Below are 24,801 nucleotides of genomic sequence, written 5' to 3'. Positions count from 1 at the left end.
AGGCCTGCCCAAGCATGGAGTGGCCCGTTTGGCGAGAGTATAGAATGGGGGGGGGGGGGTACAAAAATGTCACCAGCCCCAAAGGCTTCCAGTGCCAGCCCAAGGAGTTTGGTGGAGAAAGGTCTTTGAGTAGGGACAGAAGCCAGACTGGCAAAGAATGTAGACAGTGAATTCTAGGAATTTGCTTGTGAAAGGGGGAAGAAATAGATGATCACTAGAGGCAGGGTCTAGGATGGGAGAAATCGATGTACACCACAGGGAAGGACCAAGAGAAAGTAATCATGGGGCCAGACTGGGAGAGATGGGGCGGGGGGTAGGGGAATCAGGCACTAAGTCAAGGGATTGGCATCGTCCGTGCTCAGCAACGGAAGACTTCTTCCACCTGAAAACTCACACATGACCATCCTGTCTGCTGTTTGTAGAAGCAGCTTTCATTCCCCATCATCACATTCCCACCTTTCCTGCTCACTATCTTAGAAAACCGTGTTTGATCTCTCTCACATCACCACTCAGGGCCCAGACGGGTGGGTGCAGTGCCATGTTCCTGCCAAGACTCCAGCCCGTAAGATAAATGCACTGGCCAACCTGTCGTGCCACGTCCTCGGTTTTACTTCTGACTGGACTTCAGCCTGGAGCGTCTGTCTGCCAATGGGATCGTCTCAGCCTGGAGCGGCCTTCTCTTAATTGATGAGTTCTTCAGGGGCCTGCATTAGGGGAAAGGCGCAGGCCCCCAACTGTTAGTATGGTGCTACATTGTGGGGAGTGCTGTGCTTTCAGTCAGGAAGTTCTGGGTGCAAATCTAGCCTCAGACTCTTCTTACCTGTGTAATCCAGGGCAAGTCATTCTACCTCTCTGCCTCCCTTTCTTCAGTTGAAAAATGGGGACAATAGCACCCCACCTCCCAGGGTTGTTGTGAAGATCAGATGAGATCATATTGGTGATGCAGCCAAGCACAGCTCCTGGCATGCAGTAGGCACCATATAAATGTTTGTTTCCTTTTTGTGCTTTTTCTTTTCCTCCTTCAACCCCACCCTGTTAGAATGTAAGCTCTTGGATAGAGCACCGGCCCTGGAGTCAGGAGTACCTGAGTTCAAATCCAGCCTCAGACACTTAATACTTACTAGCCGTGTGACCCTGGGCAAGTCATTTAACCTCAATTGCCTCACTAAAAAAAAACAAAAGGTAGAATGTAAGCTCTTAGAGAGCAGGGACTACTTTTTTCTTGTATTTGTGTATCCCCAATACTTAGCACATAGTAAGTATCTAATGAATGCTTGTTGCCTGCCTGCTTGCTTGGCCTTAATGGCTGCCCTGGCCTGATTCTGATGGAAGGTCATTTGTGATAACTAGAATGAAAGTTGTGTTTCACCTGTCATTATCAGCTTTCCCAGGCCTTCTCAAGGACTGGGATGTAGGGAGAATCAGGGTATAGTGACTGACATAGTCCAGGCCCTCCTTGTCCCCATCTGTGAGCAATTGAGTCAGTATTCCCCATAACACTCACCTCCCTCCCAATCTCTGCGATTCATTTTCCATCTGCTCAGGAAAAAGATCTTTTTCTGGGTTCACCATCCTGCCCTCTCATTCCAGTCTAGGCCAATACCGACACTTCTCGCTCACCTCCTTGTGCAATGGCTTCTGATCTGTCTCACCTCAGATATCAGTGGATTCTGCATTTGTTTCAACAGCCTTTTCTCAGCTCGAGGCCTGTCAGACCACTCTGCAGTTTTGTGAACTACTGAATTTACCTTTTTGATATTTTCTCGTCCCTTGAGGATCCTATCTCCTGCTTATGCCTGTATCTTTTTTTGCCCATTTCACACTGTTTACTTTTTTGGGAAAAAACTAATAAATACTAGACATTTCAAAGCTACACTGCCTTTCTGTGCTTTCTTCTAAGTTTTTATTCTCTACTAGGCTCTTTGTTTTCCTCCCTTCCTCCCCTGCCCTAGAGAAGGCTACCATTAGACACAAAGATGTATATATATGAAAAACCATACTACACATACATACCTCTGTCAATTTTTTCTCTGGATATGGACAGCATCTTCCTTCATAGGTCATTTGTGGTTCATTTGAATATTTACAATACTCAAAAGAACTTAGTTGTTTAAAGTTGTTCTTAGAACAGTATTGCTGTTACTGTGTGCAATTTTCTTGGTTCTTCTCATTTTAACCCTTCATTATTTCATGCAAGTCTTTGCATGTTTTTCTAAAATCAGCCAACTCATCCTTATAGCACAGTAATATTCATATATCACAATTTGTTTAGCTGTCTCTTTGCTACCACAAGAGCTGCTATAAATATTTTAGAACATTTAAGTTCTTTTCCTTTTTCCCTGTTCATCTTGGAAAATAGACTTCGTAGTATTTCTGGGACAAAGGGTATACACAATTTTATAACTCTTGAAGCATATTCCAGATTGTTCTTGAAAATGGTTGGATCAGTTCACAGTTCCACCAACAATGAATTAGTAACCCAATTTTTCCACATCCCCTCCAACATTTGTCACTTTTCACTTGTATCATTTTAATCAATCTGACATAAGAGGATGTTTCAGAGGTGTTTTAATTTGCCTTTCTCAAATCAATAGTGATTTAGAACATTTTTTCATAGGACTATATATATTCTAGATTTCATATCCTTTGACTATCAATTGGGGAATGACTCATTCTTATAAATTTGACAGAATTGTTTCTGTATTTGAGATACAAGACCTTTATCTGAGAAACTCTAAAAATGTTCTCCTAATTTTGGCTACATTGGTTTTATTTGTACAAAACTTTTTAGTTTAATGTAATTGAAATAATCAATTTTATACCTTACAGTGCTCTCTTTTTCTTGTTTATTCATAATTTGTTCTCCCATCCACAAGTCTGATAGGTAATATGTTTCATGTTCTAATTTTCTTACAATATCTCAATATCTAGGTCACGTATCCATTTTGACCATATCTTGGTAAACTATGTAAGATGCTGGCCTTTTGCCCAGTTTCTGCCAAGTTGGCTTTTCAGCTTTCCCAGCTTTCCCAACAATTTTTACCAAATAAAGAATTCTCCCAAAAGGTTAAATCTTTACATTTTTCAAACACAATGTTACTTTAATCATTTGCTACTGTGTATTCTACCTGTTATCTTTACTCCTGCTCAGTGTCCTCTCGTATCATTCAGCAATCATTCAGCATAGCTTAAATGGGTTTCATCATCTCCTGCCTTCCACTTCCTCTTGCCCCATAACCTGTTCATAACTAGAGAGTCATCTTCAAGTCTTCTTTCTTTCTTTCTTCAACTCTTCTTCCCATATCTAGTCATGTTGCATCCATAACCAAGCCATACCTATCCTGTCTCTTTTCTTTGACTTTTTTACAGTTTAGAAACAGACGAATTTCTTCATTTGTAAAATTTCAATTGTATTATTTGACCTTTAAGGTCTCTTCTGGCTCCAAATATATGGTCTTATGAATTAAAAGAACAAGAGCCAAAAGTGTTTACTCAGGCTCTTACCAAGTCTGCCTAGAATTTTTTTTTGCCTCTTAACTTTGTTTTCTGTATGCTTTTGTAGCGTGTATGTGGTTCTGCTTAGGGTGGTCTGACATCACTTCCTTTAAGTATTTACGTATCAATCTGCAGTTTTCTGTGGCATAAGGTTTTGCTACATCCATATGCCATAATTCATTTATGCAGTGGCCTAAAAACTCCCTGAAATCCATTGATGAAAATAAATAGTAATGTTTTTATGAAGAAACAAGGCTGGGAGAGGTTGGGGTGTGTTGAGGGCCACGTGACAGGGAGCACCCAAAGCAGTTTTGAATCCAGGCATGTGACTCCGGGTCTGGTCCTCTCGCTTGTTCTATGTGGCCATTCTGATTGGTTCACACACACGTTGTTTCCAGTTTTTCACTATTAAAGGTGAACCAGTGATGGATAATTGATAGGAGTAGTTATCATGTGTCCCATGATAACCTTGCAATAGAATCTGACTCAAAAGGTTTGGTCAGTTTTGTGAGCCTTATTGTATGTATTCTCTGTGTGTATCTGTGTCTATATAAACACTATTACCCGCAGCTAGCACCGGCCCTGGAGTCAGGAGGACCTGAGTTCAAATCCGGCCTCAGACACTTAACACTTACTAGCTGTGTGACCCTGGGCAAGTCACTTAACCCCAATTGCCTCACAAAAATTAAAAAATAAACACTATTAGTACATCTGTTTCCCCTTAACCTCATCACTATTGTCCTTTTTGAATGTTGACCATTCTACTTTCCCTAGACCCAACAGCATCTTCATCAGTTTCCCTGCTTCCAGCCTCTCCCTTCTCCAGTCAGTCCTACTTGGAGCTGCCAAAAGAGAGGCTCCCAGCTACTTTTAGGGTAAAGTAGAGATTGTTCAAACTGGCATCTGAGTCCTCCCCAATCAGTCTCCAATGCTTATGGCCTTATTTCCTATCACTCTATCCTGGAAATGCCCTACCAGTCACAGCTGCCCAAACAAGTGTCTTACCATATTCTTCTTGTGCTCCTTAGGTTGCTGGCTCCCTATTACTTCCAAAGTCAAATATAGACTTCTTTATTTAGCATTTAAAGCTTGACACAACGCACTTTTCCAGCCTGTTTACCCATTCATCTCTTCAAGTCCCTTTGCACTAGCTGTCCCCTAGGCCTTGCATGCCCTCCTCCTCCTTAGTTTCCTTCAAGGTTTAGCTTATGTGCCACCTTTTACTGGAAGCCTTTCCTGATTTCCTTCACTCGTTAGTGCTTTCCCCAAAAGATGACCTTTGAGACAGTTTGTACATACCCATTGACATTCTTCACTGTGTTGGCCCTTGTGTCAGGCTGCACGTTCCTGAGTACCTAGGCTTTCACTGTTGCCTTTGTGTCTCCAGCACACTGAGGATTTAATAAATGGGTGATCGGGAATGATTAATGAATGGAAAACGCATTGACCTGGCAAATTATTGACTCAGATACTCAACCAGAAATTCCCCTCCCCCATCACCTATAGCCCCCCCACCTTCCCAGTGTGTGGAGTGACTCGCCTCTCCTCACCTGTTCCTCCAGCACTGATCTCCGGCTACCCAAGCTCTCACCCGTCTCGGGCCTTTCTCTGACAGTCACTCTGGGACCTCTTGATGTTCACTCGGGCTCTTCCTGGCTCAGCTCCTTGTGGCCACATCAGCCTTTCTCATGGAGTTCAGGACCAGACTCACGCTCCCCTTCCCCTCCACTCCTGCTCTTCCCCTTCTTTCTTTTTAAAGCCCTTCCCTCAAACTTGGGGCCTCTGGGACACGTTCATTTTGTTTGTGCATTCTTGACTCCTAGTTGATCAGACTTCTTGACCTATGTGACCTCCATCATCCTTACTCCGCCTCAGCCATTCCACAGAGGTTTTCATACTTTAATTCTCACCATCACCCCTCCTTCCACATCCATTTTGAACTCTGAAATTCCCTTCTTTGACCCTAACTTTCTGTCCTTTTATCTCTTTCTCTGCCTTATCTTTAAACCTCTCACCCTCACAACAAAGATGTTTCTCTGTCCAAGTTTTGGACTGGGCCTTGAAGGATGGATATGTTCACAGACAGCTGGGAGGGGTATGGAGTGAATAGCATGAAAGAAGGAAGGCATTTAAACTGGGCCTCGGGAAAAAGTGAACAGATGTTTGTCAGGCACTTACTGTGGGCCAGGCACTATGCTTAGCGCTTTCATAAATATTTACCAACATTAGGTTATTTGATCTTCACAACCCTGGGAGGTAGGTGCTATTATTATTATTTTTAATTATTTTATTATTATTTACAGTTGAGGAAACTGAGGAGACAAAAGTTGAATACTTGACCAGGTTCACATAGCCACTATGTGTCAGGATGGCTTTGAACTCAAATATTCCTGACTCCCGGGCCAAGTGTTCTATCTACTGGGCCACCTGGCTGCCTCTACATATTCCAAGGTCATATGAGAATTCCTTGAAAGTTTTAACCATAGACATTTTAGTAAATGATCCTCTGATTATCCAGGATATAAAATAAGATAATTGGATAGGAGGATGAGAGTAGGCTGGTTCTCCTTTGGGAAATGACTCTGGATCTTCAATCATTCTAAACTGCTCTCTCCCATCAAAATTCATCTTCTTAATAAAAATACTTTCTCGGTGATACTATGTGGCTTATATTATTGGAACACTACAAATGTAGAGCACTCCTAATTGTATCTGCTGTAATGGGTGATGGAGAAAGTGTCAAGAGTGGGTGGAATGCTTGACTTGGAGCTAGGAAGGGCCAAGTTCAGTTCCAGCCTCTGACACTTAATACCCTTACTAGATCCATGCTCAGCCTAACCTTTCAGAGCCCCAGTTTTCTCATTCCCAAATTAGGGGTTTGGACTAGATGACTTTGGGAGCAGCTTTGAACTCAATATGAAACAATATTTATTAGCGATGATGGGGCATATCCAGGACGCGGCACAATAAGGCATGGAAGACATGGGTGACCAGATGACCCCACAATGGGTAGGTCATGAAGCAAGAACAAGTTAAAAAGTGGTCATGTTGTGCTATTATCCACAACAAAAGGCCTGCAGAACTCCATGTTGAATAAACCTTTCAGAGGGATTTAAGTAAGTGCATAAGAATCTCACAGGAAGGAAACGTGTGGATGCATTGCAATGGACACCATTGTGTAGAAGAACCTGCCCGCGTGCATCCCCTCCCAGCTGCCAGAATCATCTCCCTGAAGCGCCAGTCCAGCCTGGTCACATTCTCACTCGTGGAATGGCATCCTCCTTGCTGCTGGGCAAAACTCCACTACTCTTTGGTCTGGCACCCTCCCCAGGGTCTCTGTCCTACCCTTCCAGGCTTTCCCATCTCTTTTCCTTAGCGTAATCTGTTTCTAAGCCCAGTGGGCCTGCTCCCTCCTCATCTCCGCCTATCGGAATTTCTAGCTTCTTTTAAAAGTTCAGCTCATCTCCCCCAAGCTTTTTATAGTGTTTGACACTGTTAATAATCATCTCCTTCCGAATACTCCCCTCTCTGGGTGTTCGTGATACTCTCTCCTGGTCGTGCTATCTGTGTGGCCACTCCTCAGTCTCCTTTGCTGTGTCATTGTCATCGTCGTCTTAGTCTGTGTCCCTGGACTCGGACTCAGCCCTCTTTTCTTTCTATAGCCCCTTGGTGATTTCCTCAGTCCCTGGGGGGTCACTTAGGACATCTGGGCAGATGATGTTCAGATCTACATATTCAGTCACTCCAGCAGGCAACTCAGACTCAACTTGTCAAAAAACCAGAGCTAATTATTGTCCCCATTCTCTCCAACCCAAGCCCTCCCCTCTTCCTGACTTCCCTGTTTCTATAACAAGCACCACCATCCTTCTGGTTCACAACCTCCCTCGTTTTCAGTTCTTACTATTTCATGCCCCACCATTAGCTATCAAGTTTGTGATGATTTGATTTCAAAACCGTTTTCACACCCGACCCCTGGACTTCAGACCGCGGTCTCCCCTCTCCAGCCCACCCACTACACGGTTGTCACAGTGATTTTCCTGAAGCACAGACCCCACTAGCCATATATATTTATATTTATATCTGCCTATTTGGATTTGTGTTGTTCTATATGATGGCATGTAAGCTTCTCTAGGTCAAGAACCACTTCATTTTGGCACCAAGATACTCAATAGATGCCTTTCCTGCTTCCTTCTGCCCCTCCCTAGTTGTAGGTGTTCTTTCCCCTCCTGTCACGTACAGGCTTATGTTGACACTTTATATCCCAGAGGCAGAATAAGCCCTCCTTGCGCCCCCAGTGCCTTTTCCTAAGTTGATGATTAAAGAGTGTTGGTTGGATCGGGTCGGATCAGATCTACTTCCCTGAGCTTGCAGTTTTGTTTTGTTTTTCACATGAGCTGCTACCAGCCAAGTTTGCCCCACTCTTCCTTTGCAGAGCTGCTTGTTTAAAAGCTAAATTTGTTTTTTGCTGTTTAGTTTTGACCCATCTCCACCTCTCCAGCTTAACAGGGTATTTTTGGATTCCATTATGAGGCCTGGATTAATATTTGTCAAAGGTGACTCCCCAACTCCACAAAAATCAGGAAATGTGTTTTGCCAATTGCCTTTTTTTCTGTTTATTTTTTTTTTTTACAAGGGATGGGCTTGTTGGGTGCATGGGAGAAGAGAATATTTTGAAGGTAATGTAAAAGCAAGAAATATTAATAAAGACTTTAAAACATTTTTTGATGTTCTCCTTTCTGAGTTGCATCAAGAACGCCATCCAGGGATTAGGAGGTAGAAGTACTATGGTATATTGCTATGATCAGACCACATCTGAGTTAGTACAGTTCTGGGTGTTGGGAAATTGTCAAGAAGAGAGCAACACAAATGATGAAAGCCGTTAACTTCATGACATATTATTGGGACAACTACATGTTCCAATGGATAGAAAGCTCAACCTGGAATTGGGAATACCTGAGCTAAAAACACATTCACTAGTTGTGTGACCCTGGGCAACTCATTTACTCTTTGTTAACCTCATTTTCCTCATCTACAAAATGGGGATGATAGCAATCTCCCAGGGTGGTTGTGAGGATCAAATGAAAGAATAATTGTGAAGTGCTGACTGAGCACAATGTCTGGCAAGTAAAAAGTGCCATCTAAATATCAGCTATTATTATGGACTACTAGGATCAGTTGAAGTTTAGTCTGAACAGAAGACTTCAGGGAGTGTAGAGTGCATGGTGGCTGTCTCTGGGAAACTGTCTAGGAAGAAGCATTAGACTTGGTTGGAGAGGGTGGCACCATGAGCAGTGGGTGAACTAGACTTGTTGATGGAGCTGTGGATGGTCTAACCCTCATGGAAAGTGCTTTTGCAAAGAGACACATTTAAATGAAGGGTTTGGGGGGAAACGTGGACATTTAGAGCTACCCAAAAGTGTCACGTTCTGCACTGGCAGAACTGGTAGCATCTTGAGCTCATTCTTTGCAGCCGGGAAATCCCACTTAGACCCTTTCTTCTCTCCATCTTCTATTGGATCAGAGAGTCCTTGGTGGTGTGAGCCTTGATACTGGTAAAACTGGGAAAGCATGAGTTAATTTTAGCGGCACTATTGTGATCAAGGAAACTCACTTTCTTCAGCTTCCACATTTGACAAGGACAACGGAGAATACTCAATAGAGATGGAAATGGCAAAGTATTCCAGTATTTTCACCATGAGACCCCACCAAGGTCCATGGGGTCATGAAGGGTTGGACCACAACTGAACACCGGAAAGCAGTTTAGCAGAAATCAGCTTTAGAACAACAGCTTGTACTGTATACCACAATAAACTCAAAATGGATATGCAGCCTCAGTATTTCAAGATGCCACCTTTTAAAAATTAAAAGGTTAGATTAGAATAATCTAATTAGAATGCAGAAATAGGACTAATGTTATTATGTGTGTGTATATATATATATAAAACCTATATCAGCAGGATTAATGCAGAAATAGGATTAATGTTATTATGTGTATATATATATGTGTGTGTATATATATATGTATATGTATATGTATAGAGATATATAGATATAACCTATATCAGATTGCCTGCTGTCTAGGGGAGGGGGGAGGGAGGGGAGGGAGGGAGAAAAATCTGAAATTGTAAAGCATGTATAAACAGGAGTTGATACCTATCTTTACATGTAACGGAAAAAATAAAATACCTCATACATTAAAAAAATAAAAATAAAAAAAATAAATAAAAACCTATATCAGATTACCTGCTGTCTAGGGGAGGGGGGAGGGAGGGAGAAAAATCTGAAATTGTAAAGCTTGTATAAACAAAGGTTGAGAACTATCTTTACATGTAACAGAAAAAAATAAAATACTTTATTAAAAAAATAAATAAATAAACATTTGCTAAGTTCCTATTTAAAAAAAAAAGAATCTAATTAGAAAATTAGAGATTAGATATCTGCCTGGGGGAGAAATTCTTAACCATAGAGGACACTTGTTAGAGATTGGCAGGGAGCCCCCAAGACTCTGAGAAGCTCCCTTGCTGGCTGCTTTTAACTTCTTTGCTAACAGCAAAATCTTAGCTTGCTGAACATTTTTTAATGCCTTGGGAAATGCATTAAGTGGGTATTTGAATATGTTATTAAATGAAGTGCTGGAATCCTCAGGCTCTGAGTGATCCTTGCATCAGAAATGGAGCCTCAGTTGGGACAGGTGTGAAGTGTAATGACATGAAAAAAGAAAGGAGTATTAATAGGACATTGGCGGGGAGAGGGGGGGGGAGCAGGAGCTAGACAGTGGTAGTTTCCCCCTGGGGTCAATTGTGTACATTGTGGGCAGGACTCCTACTCAACTCCAGTTCTGTCCAAACTTTCCATATTTCTAAATTTTAAATCCTCCAAGTGCCATACCTATCTGCAGGGTTTTGTGTAGGAATCCCAGCACCTCGGTCATAGTCGCCTATGTGGGTGAAAAGGGATAGAGACCCAGAGGATGGTCCCCAATTCCCAAGATTCTTGGGCAGGCTTCGGTTGTACCAGGTAAGTTGGGGGAAGATAGTCCTGGAAAGGTGACAGTCCTCAAAGAGTCTCCCCAACCTCCAGGGATACCCACTTATTCAGTGTTAGATTCCTCTCCTAATGCTACAGATGAGAGTGGTCTCAGTTTCCCCCCAAGGCAAACAAAGCATTGGAGCTTCCATTCAGCCCTTCCTGTCAGGGCCACCTCTTCTCACTCTTGCCTCCAGAGTTCCCTTGCTTCAGACCCAAATGGACAGGAGGCTGAAGTCTTCCGAACATACCGACCTGGCTTTAGGCCCATCTGTCTGTCCAGGGAATGCAAGCGAGTGTTGGTGTGTTTGACTCTGTTAGCTATGGATGTCTTTCATTTGCTTCCCTTTTTAAAGGGTTAGCCGATGCACAACCTAGGAATTTGATAAAGTAGATCCACTCACTTAACTTTTATAGTTCAACCTAAAATATTCTGACTCAAGAGATTGAAGTCAATTCTTTTCCTTTGGCCAGGACGAACTGACGATCTACAGTCTAAGCCTCAGTGGGTGCTGTGGTTGAATTGAGGAAAAGAACTGTTGTAGATTTAAAGGGTAGAAAAGTCATTTACTGATAAGAATGGACCTTTCCTCTTTATTCATCAGTGCTGTTTTAATTCTAACTTTGCTTTTCCTTCAAGAGTTTGGAAGTTTTGATATTGCAGTGTGTTAAGAAGTTAAAGATGGAAGCAAAGTATCCAGATAATTCATAGAACACTGTTTTGGAGCTTAGAGGGACCTTGGAAGCCATCCAGCCCCCTCATTTTGCAAATGAAGAAACTAAGGCCCAGAGGCCAACTGATTTAGCCAAGGTCACACAGCGGGTGTGTAACCGAGGCAAACTTTGGGCTCGGGGTCCTCTGATTTCAGAGCTGGTGTTCTCTCTCCTCCACCATGCCGCCTCTATTTTACTAACTTGTAAAAAACGTCTGATCTGGGATCGTTGTGTCCATTTCCAGGTATGATAATTTACCGGAACGCTAGCATACTGTGGTGAATCCAGGGGAGGTTAATCAGCACGGTGAGGGTTGTGCAAACTAGGCCATGTGAGCAATGGTTAAGAGCTGTGGCAATGTTTAGCTTACAAGAGGATTGGGGCGGGGTGTGGGGCTGTTTTTAACAACTTGAAGGGCAGTGGTTATCGTGGAAAAAAAAAGTCAGACTTGAGGCTCTGACGGTCAGAATCAGGATTATTGGATGGGGATGTTGACTCGGTGTTAGGGTTTCCCAGCAATTAGAGGTGTCCCCCAGTGGCACAGGCTTCGGTTTGAGCTGAGAGCGCAGGCACTTAAGCTTCTGGTGGTGTGGTCCTGGTAGCCATCCTTCTTTGCCCTCGGGCTATTATTTTGGTTAATTTTCCTTTCATCCTGGGTTTGTCACGGCTTGGATTTCACTTTCTCTAGTAGTATTCTTTTTGAAACTTTTGGTTATTACCTGGCTTATTTCTGTTCTTTTCTCTTGTCCTAAAGATGGCATGTTTTAAAATAACACATCCTGAGCATGAAACATGCTGCATTTGAACCCAGACCAAATTTTTCCTTGACCCAGCCTTTGACCAGGCTTTGTCCTTTGGCCACTGGAACATTATTGAGATCCTTTGAAGGAACTAAGCCTGTCAGCCCAGAGAAGAGAATATTTGGGGAAACAGGGTGGATGTTTTCAAAGAGGGATTGAAAGATTGAAAGCTGTATTTAAAGGAGTAGTCTTGTTCTGCTTGGTCTCCCAGTAGACATAATTAGGAGCAATGGGTGGAAGTTGAAGGTTTAATATTAGGAAAAACTAACTAACAAGACGACTTGTGGGCCAGCCATTTCATTAGCTCCCCTGGCACATTTTCCAACCTGCTATAAATTTACACCAGTAAAATCAACCCCCTCCCCTCCAGACCTCGTTTGTGAGAGGGCCTGGCTTCATTGCTCATTTTCCACTAATGGCTCGCCCTTTGGTCTGCCCTACCTCCAAGTTAGCTGCCTGGATGTCTTTCTGTGACGATAAGCTGCCTAGGCTCATTCAATGATCATGGTACTCCCATCATATCCTCCCCATCCCAGAGATTCTGAACTCCTGGATGCCATTGTACAAACCCCATTCCCCAACCTCCACTGCTCACTCCCTTGTTCCTATGTCCTTCCATCTTCATGCCCACCCCCTTACCATCCCGCTCAAGATCTACCCACCCCTTCACTGTACCTTCTGGAATGCCTGCTCCCTTGATAACAAACTTGCTGTCTTTAACCGTTTTCTTTCTCATTTCTTACATCTTGCAGCCACTGAGACCTGGCTCGTTGCTGATGTCCTGGCTTTTTCTAGCACTGGTTGAATTTTTCACTCATAACCTAATTCACTGATCATGGAAGTGGTCAGAATTCTCTTTGCTCCCCATCATCTCTTCCAGACTTTCCCCTCCTACTATTACTCTGTAACTTTTCTTCTTCTGAGGTTCATTCAATCCATATTTATTACCCAGTCACAGTTCTGGGATATGGGATTACCCTGCCTCCAGGATACTCTTCTTAATGACCTTAATGCCTGACTTTCCTTCCTAACTCCTGCCCTCAGGGGAAGGGGCTTCCACAGAGAAATTGATGCTTTTTCAAACACCCTCATTTCCTGGTGCCTCAGCAGGCTCATTTCCCACCACCTGCTCCTCCACCCTACCTTGGCTACAGAGACGGTCATACCCTTGATCTTCCTCACCCACAAGGTCATGTTTAGAAACTCCCACATTCCTTAATATGATCACAATCTTTCCCCACGCCTTACAGCCCCTAACCATGTTTTTGGTTCTGTGACCTCCAATCCTTCCAACCCCCTGTTCTTCCTTAGGCTGTGACCCTGTAGTGGCTATAATCTTCTCCCTTTTCCACATGACCCCTTAGCGAACCACCTCTTTGCTGCCAGACATTGTGTCTCTTAATGCAGCCCAAGGTTGAATGGGCTTCCTAGGCTGCCATGCCACCCTGGGGACTCAGATTGAGCTTGTGTTCCCCTGAAAAAGTTCAGAAGCTCTTTTTAAGGTAAACTGCTTGCTGTCTGCGTATGCAGCCTCCATCTGGTACTTGGGAAGTTGATTTTTTTTTTCTTAGTCCAAGTATCAGACAACATTTAACTCTATTACATGTCATCTGATTGGATTCAGCCCAACATCCTGACTAGCTCTCTGGATCCTTTTGTATCTTGACCCTTAGCCAGTGTATTGGCCAGCTTTCTCGGTCTTATATCACCCCCAAGTTTGAGGAGAATACCATTTATGACCTTATCCAAGTCACTGGTGCCCTGAGGCACCACATTGGAGCCTTTGGAAGTTGAAATTGGACACTTGGTGACTATTCTTTAGGTCAAGCTGTTCAGCTGGTAATAAGTTGAGGGGCAGCTAGGTGGCGCAGTGGATAGAGCACCGGCCCTGGAGTCAGGAGTACCTGAGTTCAGGTCCGGCCTCAGACACTTAACACTTACTAGCTGTGTGACCCTGAGCAAGTCACTTAACCCCAATTGCCTCACTAAAAAAAAAAAAAATAAATAAGTTGAACAGTATTGTTCTGTTGTCCACCATTTTTTCCCATAGTTTCCAATAAGAGATTTTATCAAATTTTCTAACATCTAGGAAAACTGTATCAAATCTCACCTTAGAGACTTACTATCCCTGTGATCTTAGGCAAATCACTTAACCTCTCTTTGCCTCACTTGCTTCAACTATAAAACTGGCATAAAGATAGTACCTACCTCCCAGTGTTGTGAAAATAAAATGAGATGTTTGTTTTTTAAAATTATTTTAAAAATTTTCCCCATACTATATATAAAAACAATCTTAATATTCTTTTTATTTCAAATGTTGGGTTCCAAAGCTCTCCCTCCTCATCTCCCCCATTGAGAAAGTAAGCAATTTGACATAGGTTATACTTGTGGTCATGTAAAACACATTTCCATGTAAGTCATGCTGTGAAACAAAACAGACATCAAATAGAGTAAAGAACAATTCTCTTTGATCTGCATTCAGACTCCACCAGTTCTTTCTCTGGAGATGGACAGCACCTTTCATCATCAGTTCTTTAGAATTGTCTTGGATCATTGTATTGCTAATAGCTTAGTCATTCACAGTTGATCATTGTGCAACATTACTATTACTGTGTACAGTGTTCTGGGTCTGCTCACTTCACTTTGCATCAATTCGTGAAGTCCTTTCAGATTTTTCTGGACATCCTGCTCATCATTTCTTATAACGCAGTAGTATTGCATCACAATCATATAGAGCAACTTTTCCGGTCATCCCCCAATTTACAGACATTGTCTCAATGTCCAGTTCTTTGCCATCACCAAAAAAGCAGCTATGAATATTTTTGTGCATTTTCTCTCTCTTTGGGACACAGACCTAGTTGTGGTGTTGCTAGGTCAGAAGGTGTACATGGTTTTATAGCCTTTTAGGCATGGTTCCAAATGAGATATTTGTAAAGTTCTTAGTACAGTGTCTGGCATATGATAAGTTCTCTATAAATGTTAGCTATTATTATTTTTATGATTACTATTATTGACAGCATTCATCACCAGAACCACAACATCTGAAAGTTGGAAGGGAACAACATGAAAACCAACCCCTACCCCAAAGGAAACCCCAGACCTGCCAGACGCTTTATTCAAAGAGAGTCAAGGTGAGTCTGACATCGCCTGAGCTACTTAAAAACATCTAATTGATGCCTTTTTAAAAAATACTCATGGGGGGGGTGGTGGCTAGGTGGCACAGTGGATAGAGCACTGGCCCTGGATTCAGGAGGACCTGAGTTCAAATCCGGCCTCAGACACTTGACACTTACTAGCTGTGTGACCCTGGGCAAGTCACTTAACCCCCATTGCCCTACAAAAAAAACAAAAAACAAACCAAAAAATACTCATCTCCGGGAAGACTGCCCTCCAGGCCATCCGTCCCCAGCCCCAGTTGAACCTGCCCTTAGGACACAGAAAAGTTCATAAAAATTCTCTCCTAAAAGCAGAGGCCTGACACCTCAGTGGCTCCCTGTTCCCTGTAGGGTCAAGTATAAATTTTGGCTCTTAATGCTCCCTTGTTCATATAGAGCTGCTTTCACGTCACCGATTATTGTCTGAGAACCAGGTGACAGACACTTCAGTTGGGTTTTCTTTCCCACAAAGTCACAGGGCTTGTGGGTTGCAAGGAGTCTCTCCCTCCATGGGCTTTGTCTTCCTTCACCCCTTATGACCCTCAGGTCTGGCTCTGAAATCCCTTTCTTCCCTTCCCACTCGACCTCAGAGTTAGCCAGTCCAACCTCACAGTCTCCTCGCCCCCCCTCCCCTCTGATTCCCCACATACCTCTTCTCTTCTGGCCTCCCCCACCACTTTGTCCTGCTCCGTGGAGGATCTCAGTTCATATCTGACCAAGAGGTCATTTAGTGTGAGCTTCTTCCTCTCCTACTCTACACCTTAAAGCTCCTTGAATGAGGCCTTGATTTCTCTTCTTTTACCCCAATATCTGATGAAGAAGGCCTTTCCGCCACTTGTGCCCTTGGCCCATTAACTCTTGGCTCCTTTGGGAGACGGCCCTTAAACCATCATCTCTTTTCTAAGCCTCTGCCCATCTAAACCTCTCCCTTACTCACTGGCTTATTGTCTTCTACCAAGGGCCCCAGCTATTTATGTCCCTCCCCGCTCCACTGGGTGGCTTTGTGTTGCTTCCCTTTCTTCGTCCCTTCTGAGGCCTCTGCAGTCTGGCTTCTGAGCTCTTGTCCTGGTTTTCAGTCTAATGGGATTTGGGGCTCATGAAGAGGGAGGGGCAGCTTCCAGGAGAAGGGAGGCAGTCCTGTGGTGCTTGGCCTTCATCATAGCCCTTTTTGGAGTAGTGGGCTCAGTTCTGGACACCACAGCTTCAGAAGAACACTCACAAGCTGGAGTGTTGAGAGGAGGCCAGGCAGGGTGATGAAGGGCCACATGAGGCTTGGATGAAGGAACTGGGGGCCTTTGGACTGGGCATGAACATCTCTAGGGCCCCTCATGGACAGAAGGGGATTAGACTTGTTCTCTTCAGTCTCTGAGGGTGAAACTAGGGGGAGTAGGAAGAATGTGGAGACAGACTGAGCTGACTCACAGAGCAAAGGGCAGTTTTGGGAGAAGGTGGTGCCCCTTCCTTGGAAGTTCTCGGGAAGAGACTGGAGGAACTGGTTATCTGACAGATTGTGGGTTGCAACTGCCAAGCCAGATGGCCGTGGAGGGCCTGCTCTCAGGTGCTGAGAAAGCTCTCCATCGCCAAATCTGATCCTCTCTCAGTCGGCATCCTTCCTGACCTCTCTGGAACATTCAATATGTACTGACCACCCTTCTGATATGCCTCTCTGTGGGTTTCCATGACACTTCTCTCTGGGTTCTCCTCCTGTCTGACCCTTGCTTCTTTTTTTTTTTTTAATTTTTTTGGGGGGAGTCAATTGGGGTTAAGTGACTTGCCCAGGGTCACACAGCTAGTGTTAAGTGTCTGAGGCTGGATTTGAACTCAGGTCCTCCTGACTCCAGGGCTGGCTCTCTATCCACTGTGCCACCCAGCTGCCCCTGACCCTTGCTTCTTAATTTCCTTTCACATCCCTGTTCCCTCACCGTGAGAGTTCTCCAAGACTGTTCTGAGCCCTATTCTAGTCTTTTCCTGCACTTCCTCATTGAGCCCATCAGCTCTTGGGGATTTAATCATCACCAGACGCAATCATTCCCTGGCATTACCAATTGTTGCTTGGACATCTTGACCTCGATATCCCATGAGGCATCTTGAATTCACTGTGTGTCAAAAACAATTCATTGACGTTCTCCCCATCACCTAGCCTCTTCTCAGCTTCCCTGTTTCCGGAGAAGGCAGCATCAGAACTCTCCCAAGCTCGAAGCTTCTGAGTCATCCTTGACCTTTCGCTTAGCCCGCATCTGGTCACTCAGCTGCCAAATCATGTGGATTCTACCCGCATTGGTAGTTTTCTTCTCTAGGAGCTTCTTATACCAGTGAAATCACAGGTCTACTCCCTCTAACCCAAGTGTATGTGGCAGCTTCCCCCCGGGGAACATAAGCTTGTGAGCAGAGAGTATTTCAGTTGGGGCTTCAATCAGGGGTTGTTGGGTGATTGAATGATCTTGTTTCTCAACGTCAACTGAGTTTGTGGTCCACTTTGTCACGGGGAAGCTAATTTGTTGAACCGTGTTTTTAATGTAGCCTTGGTTATCTTATTAATCTCATCTCTGGAGACAAATTAAGGCAAATATCTTAGAGAGTATTTAATAGCAATAGTTAACAAAGTATCTTCCAACTTATAGAGTACTCTTTGAACCTCTTCAGTATAATCCATAGTAATTTCTTTATGGAACAATGGATTTGGATTCAGAAAAGTTGGGTTTTATCTCAGGTCTCCTAGTCGAAAAGATCTGGGTTCAAATCCTGACTCTAATTCACACTGTGTGATTCCAGGCAAGATACTTAAAGTCTCTGAGCTCCATGTCCTCATCCTTAAGAATCAGGGTAAGAGGTAAAGTGTTAAATGAATTGGCGCTTCTGTTACTGTTATAAACTAGGTGGTTTTAGGTGTCAAGAGCATAGGATTCCTGCTCTTAGGTTACTGCTGCCGCCCACAAACCTTCCCACTGCAGCCTGACAGATTAAAATATAATTGGGGGGCAGCTAGATGGCGCAGTGGTTAAAGCACCGGCCCTGGACTCAGGAGTACCCGAGTTCAAATCCGGCCTCAGACACTTGACATTTACTAGCTGTGTGACCGTGGGCAAGTCACTTAACCCCCGTTGCCTAAAAAAAAACAAAACCAAAAAACAAACAAACAAACAAACAAAAATGTAATTGGGAAATATTTACTGAGATGAAACATGAAAGTGACTTTATGGTTTTCTTTTGCTTTTTTTTGGTTGTTGTTGTTGTGAGGCAATTGGGGTTAAGTAACTTGCCCAGGGTCACACAGCTAGTAGGTAATCGAGTGGCTGAGGCCGGATTTGAACTCAGGTCCTCCTGACTTCAGGGCCGGTGCTCTATCCACTGCACCACCTAGCTGCCCCGTCTTTGTGGCTTTCTGAGTCAGTATGGGGCCAGCAGGGATCCCTTCTGTCTGACTTTAAACACCACTGGCTCAGCAAAGAAAGTGACTTGCCTTTGTACCCTGTCTAGGGCTCTCTAGCCTCGGGACCCTGGATGTCGCTTACATGGCATCAGCCTCAGTTTCTTTCTACTTATGGGGACAATAAGAGCACACACCTTCACAAGAAAACTATGTAAAATCCGTTGTAAATCTTAGTGATACTTATGATTATGAATGTTAGCGATTGTTATCTAATATTGAAGCTGTTAGAAAAATGAAAAGAAACATTTTAGCTAAATGGGAAAGTTTTATTCAATAAATATAATCTGGCAAACTTCTAAAAAACATTTACTGACAGCTGTACAGTAAGCAAATTGCATTGACAATGTACAGAAAATTTTAAAAAGGATTTCATTACATAACCACAGTGTCTGAGGTCCAACATTTGAACTACATATTGCTACAATGTCCAGCTGCTAATGCCCCTTAAAAGCAAACATTCATCATTATAATAAACATGTTATTTAGATATCATTTTTATAGGATTATCCTTCAAGTTTTCCCAAAATAAAACCATACTCTGCTAATGGTTTCTTCTTATGAAAATAGAGGATTACCTCATTTCAAGGTGTAAATAAAATATGTACAAATGGGACCAAAATTAAACATGGTTCAAATCTCTTTGGTGTCTGTTTCACGGATGCCTTATTCCTGAAATTGATCCTTGCTCTCTTTCTCCCTGGCTGCTTGAATATTCACTAACAAGAATCATAAGCTTTAGGGAAAAGCATCTCCAGCTGAAATTGGAGCTTTTGTTATTTTAAAAAATCAATTATCTTGTCTTTCCATCACTTAATTCCCAATATATCCCTCTCCAACTTAAGGAACATTCCCCAACAATGATTTCTAAAAAGAAAAAAAGGAGTTTAGCAAAACCCAAACCATCCAGCACATTAATCAACCTGAACTGTGTGTGACATTTTAAACTACATCCCCCATCTCTGCAAAGAGGGAGAAACTTGTAAAATTCTTGAGACTGTAGCAATGCTTCTTGGTGACCTTCACTAAGTTCTCTGCTCCTTTCAGACTGCTGCCCTGATGCATTCACAGGAGGCTGTGGTCACTGTAGCAGTGCCAAGTCAGTGAGCGTAAGTTCGTGTAGGGGACATGCCCTGCTGGGCTTGGGGCTCTCTGGGACGACCCTAATGCACTCCGCTACAAGAGTGAGATAGCAGTTTGAGGGCATCCAGTCTTAACCTCTTCATTTCCAAAAAGGGAACTTTTGGGAGACTATCTGCTTTGTTTTGGCCCAACTTTCACTTCCTACCTTGCTCCCACCAAAGCTGAGCCAGTATTCTGCACCCAAAAGCAGCTGATGGGCTTCTTTTATACAGTGCAGCAAACTGCCTTGTTCACTAGCAGATGGGAGAAACGCCAGGGAGGCAGGCAGGCCAGCATGTTAAACAAGCTCTTCTAAGTAAAAAACCGAAGTTAAAGATGGACGCTATATACTGAACTTTGTTGGCAGAAACATTTGGGTCTTATTTGGGGTACCCTATTTTCAAAGAGTACACAATTACAGATTGAGTTAATGGAAACATTTCTGTAAATTATCCTGGTCATGTTAAGTTCTGTAATACAAATTCCGGCACTAGAAAATAATTTTTCTAAAGGTAAGTCATGTCACTTCATGCTCAGGAGACTATCAGACTACATTACCCTAAACTGTAAAACTTAATTTCCAACGTAACGTAGCTTTAGTATATGGGTAGGCTTTTAAAACACGTGACAACAAGGACGACGACGAGACGACAACAAAAAGACCTCAATGATATTTTACAAAGTCATAGTCCACTGGCTGATACCAAGATTTGCTTCACTTCTGTTTCGAAAAGTAAATCCGTAAAATCCTGTTTGTTTGTTTGTTTTTTCCTTCCAACCATGAACATCAAATGAAGTCAGGCTTCGAATGCAGGGAGCCCTGAGGGGATTCTCCTTCTGGTGCCTTGTGGTCCAGAGGCAGAGACTCCTCAGGTCTCTGGGTGGCAGTCTCCTCCAAGACAGATGCAGCAAACCTCTTGCACATCCTTTCGTTATGTTAGACTTGACTGGATAAAAAAGCAAACTCTGCCTTATTTAAGTGTGCCTCACCCCCTTCTGGAAATGCAGGGGCTCACACTTCTGTCTGCATACTGTCTGTCCTTCCTATGACCCCATTCTCAGAATAATATTCCTCTTCTAAAAGAGGTTTGGCACACCTGGAGATTTGATAAGAAAATGTTTAAAAGTGAAGGTAAATTTAGAATGCAATATTTTTGTTACTGAAACACAAAAATGTTCCATTAATCAAAACATTTCACCAGGAGATAAAGTTAAGTTCTTGTTTGTGGCCCCTACCTCCAGATCTCTGTAGCTTCACATAAAGGAAATGGCTTATCTGCCCAAATGGGAAAGAAATTAAGATTGTGAAGTTGGATTTTTTTGGACAGTCTCATTAATAGGCTACTATAGTCACATGTAGGAGTAACTATTAGAAGCTTTTAAGGCTGGGTTTTTTTCCTACTCTGCATAAGACAACGAATGCTTTTACATCTTGAAAATATGAATTCATTTCGAAGAAATTAATTACAACCAAAATTAATCAAACTAATTAAAACCAATTACAACCTTGCATATTTGGACTAAAAATTACTTTTGAGGATTAAAGGGGAGTAAGTTAACCAGAATCAGAAATAACCAATTAACTTTGCATCTTAACTTCTAGTTGCTACTTTTTTAAAAAGATATTTTTTATTTTATTTTTGCAGGGCAATGAGGGTTAAGTGACTTGCCCAGGGTCACACAGCTAGTAAGTGTCAAGTGTCTGAGGTTGGATTTGAACTCAGGTCCTCTTGAATCCAGAGCCGGTGCTTCATCCACTGCGCCATCTAGCTGCCCCTAGTTGCTACTTTTGATCCAGAAAAATCTAGCATTCTTCTCAGGCAACAGTGTTCATTTAATGTCTGCTGCCATGTCTCTGGCACTATTTCATATGGGGGGGAGAGGGGAGGACAAAGCCAAGCTCTAATGTTTATTTAAAAAGAAACAATGGCCGGATTTTTTTCTTCACGCAGACGCAGCTCGTCAAATCTGGTGACAGTACGGCAGAGTCAAAAAGTGGCCTTGGTGATGGAGTTTTCCCAAAGGAACCACAGAGATGGACATGAGCCCTGAAGGCTGGCTTCCTGCTGGAGGGCCGGCTCATCTACAAGGCCAGGATGACTCAGGCTGGCCAGGGCAAAGCCCCTCCCATAGGAGCGCAGCCACACTCCAGTTTAAGATGCCCTTGCCCACAACACTTGAGTCTGTGTCATGAAAAGTACCTCAAGTATTTATAATACTGTCCAAACTGATTTGCGTTCTTTTATTTCATATGTTGGTATTTACAACATTGCCACAAAATGGACGATCAACAGTCTTTAGATGAATGAAGGGCAGAGAAAAGGCTTAAATTCTTAAAAGACAGTAAGACCAAATTGAAATACATTAACTGGATTAAAACATGCAAAAAATCCATCAATGATAAAGTTTTGAAATAATGCCTATGCTAATGAAATTGGACTTCATATTCTGTCATAAAAGCTCCCTAGTAAATGGTTAAAATGAAATGAAAGAAATAGGTCTGATTTTTGTTTTAATTGGGACAAGAATTATACCTCTCTGGTCTTCTATTTTACAACCCAGACATGAACTTTCCTGGTTGTGCTGCTCCCAGTTTCTAACAGGCTGTGTGGGTCTATATGTACTACCTCCACAGAGGCAAACAAATAATGGTTTGGTTTTTTTTCCTTAAAAATCCTGTCCCATGAACTTTGACACAAACCGATAAAGCAATAACATGGGTCGTGAGGAGGACCTTGACTCAAATGCAGCTAAAACTTCAGCCACAAGAAGTTTCAATAGAATAAAAACTATAGAATAAAAAAATATAATTTTTAAGGCAAAGTCTGCAGCACAATTTACAGACGCGGCTTCACGTAGCAGTGGGCCCCAGCTGATGACTGGCTATCTCAACATGTGAACAGGAGCTCTCTCCCCCTTTCCCACCTTATTAGCAAAAGTGTGTCCTCAGCACCAGCTGAAATGCCGTCTGGTTCTTAGGGTTCCAATTAACCGTGAGGCAGCAACTTAAAGGAGGACAGGGATGTCTTCAATTTATGCACAGGGCTTAACTGGTTTGGGGCCGGAATAAAGAAAAACCATAAATGGCAGGAACTGACTTCCCTGAAAGATTTTTTTCTTGAACTTGAGTAAGTGTGCCCTAGTGCATTGCTTTCAGGAAGAACTGTGGCTGCTCTAATGGTCACTAACCGAAGGATCCCACTGAACTCTCGGGAAAAGACTGAAATGGCTGCCCACAAGTGCTACTGCTCCTTTAACAAGCGGATGAGTCCATTGTGGAGAGGGTCAGGATGCTCCTGTCGTTGGTACAGAAGGGGTCCGGTGGGCTCCATGATCTACAGTAACAATAAGAGACAAGTTTGGCTGACTGGGAACCTCAGTTTTGGAGAAGAAAACAAGATTAAAGCCTAAGTTTATGTTGCTAGCCAAATGAATTTTTCTTCGTTCTCAAAGTTCTCATCCTGCCTTGCAAGGGCACGCTGGAACGAGGGATCAGGGAGGAGAGCAGAGGAAGGGAACCAGAGCGAGCACAAGTAGGGGCTCTAGTCAACAAGTGGAGCTTAGGAGGGATCCAAGAGGCCTTCCTCCTACTTGAGGCTGCGGCCCTCGCCATGCGTCCCAGGACAAAAGGTGACGTGCACACGGTCCTCGAGCTGCCTGGAAGTTAATGTAGCTCTACAACCAGAGCTATTTCCTGCCTTTTCATCAACAGGATCTGGCCCTAAAGAGCAGGCTGGGGTATTTGTGGCTATTAGCAGACACATAATTTAAACTGTTTTTTAAATTCCAGATTCCACAACTTAACTGCGTATTTCCTTTTAAAATGACTTCTAAGGCCAATGGAGAAAGTGTGACTTGGTGGGTAGAGGGCCAAACTTTCCGTCAGAAAGCCCTGGGTTCTAGGCCTGCCTCTGAGATGCAGACAAATGTCTAAGGCTCTATCTATCCTGCAAATCTGTAGACTGACACAAATGAGGGCAGGAAATCTTTCAGGCTTAGAGGGGCTTGAGGCACACAGTGGCTTCTAAAGTCCCCTCCTAAGACCAAGATGCTCAGTGGAAACAAGAGCTGATTTTTCCTTTATGTAACTCAACAGCACATAGAACTCAGGTGAGGATCAAAATATTCTGACTTTTGTCTTTTTCACATTTATCCCCTATGAAAAGCTGAAAGACAGAGAGGACACACTATTTGACAAAACATGAAGACAAACACTAACACAGTTTGATCAATCACTTGTCGTGGTGTCCTTGGCCACTGACTTCTGTCCCTGTGGCAGCCCCAAGAAGAACTTAGTGGCAGTCATCTCCACAGCACCAGGATGTGAAACAGCGCTTTGAGTATGGCATATTCCTTGGCTGACCAGAGACTGAACCAAGTGCCAAGGGAATCTTTAGGTTACAATGGCCAAGGTCTGGTGTGATCCATAACGGATTTGTACCCGCAGTGTTCCCTGTTCTACTGAATACATTCAAGAAACAAAGGCCTCCCCCACCTCCCACCAAGGCCAAGTTCTACAGGAAGTAAAAATACTGAACAGAGGAATCTGGAATCAGATAGAAAAGCCAAGGCTGCATTTTAGCCATCGTTGTTTTACACTAATTGTTCAAATTAAACAGTTCAACTAAACTGAAGATTTAAGTATCTTGTAAATTGACCAATGACAACCTCTGCATAGCCCTTTGAATAGCACCAGAAAGATTTGCATATTGTTTTTCTTGACCCACTCATCCAAATCCAGAGTTCCAACAGATCTTTTAAGGTTTTAAAATTATTCAGGAAGTTTGGCTCCAGTAGGGAAGAATAAGAAAAGGTGGCTATGGCAGCAATAATTTACAAGTAACCTGAGTAACAGGACAAAGTCAGGAAAGTGCTTAAATATTCTGTCAAATATTATTTTTTAATTTCCCCAATACTGTATCCTAGACAGGAAAATGTAAAGATGCTCCACAGAGGAAGAAAAAAAAGAGCCTGCAATGAGATTCTAAGTGCCTAAGAGTAATAAAGTTAGGGCATAGGACCTTCTTCCCTTGGAAGATTATTCACAACCAAAGCCAGCCTC

General features: G+C 43.1%; 1 protein-coding gene across 3 annotated transcripts in view; it reads right to left on the bottom strand.

Annotated features, from left to right (window-relative positions):
- Positions 1-18,879: 18,879 nt before the first annotated feature.
- The window catches only part of ATP11B (ATPase phospholipid transporting 11B (putative)), a 141,969-nt gene continuing 136,047 nt past the window's right edge, over positions 18,880-24,801 (bottom strand). For all 3 annotated transcript variants that reach the window (XM_043991380.1, XM_043991377.1, XM_043991378.1), the window contains one exon: positions 18,880-23,074. Coding sequence is in view for 1 of the 3 variants with exons in the window: in XM_043991378.1 (XP_043847313.1) it covers positions 22,993-23,074 (82 nt within the window). In the remaining 2 variants the exon portion in view is untranslated. The remainder of the gene's footprint in view (positions 23,075-24,801) is intronic.

The sequence above is a fragment of the Dromiciops gliroides genome, chromosome 3 (genome assembly GCF_019393635.1).
Source record: "Dromiciops gliroides isolate mDroGli1 chromosome 3, mDroGli1.pri, whole genome shotgun sequence".
NCBI classification, from domain to species: domain Eukaryota; kingdom Metazoa; phylum Chordata; class Mammalia; order Microbiotheria; family Microbiotheriidae; genus Dromiciops; species Dromiciops gliroides.
This window is presented reverse-complemented; position numbering and strand designations above follow the sequence as displayed.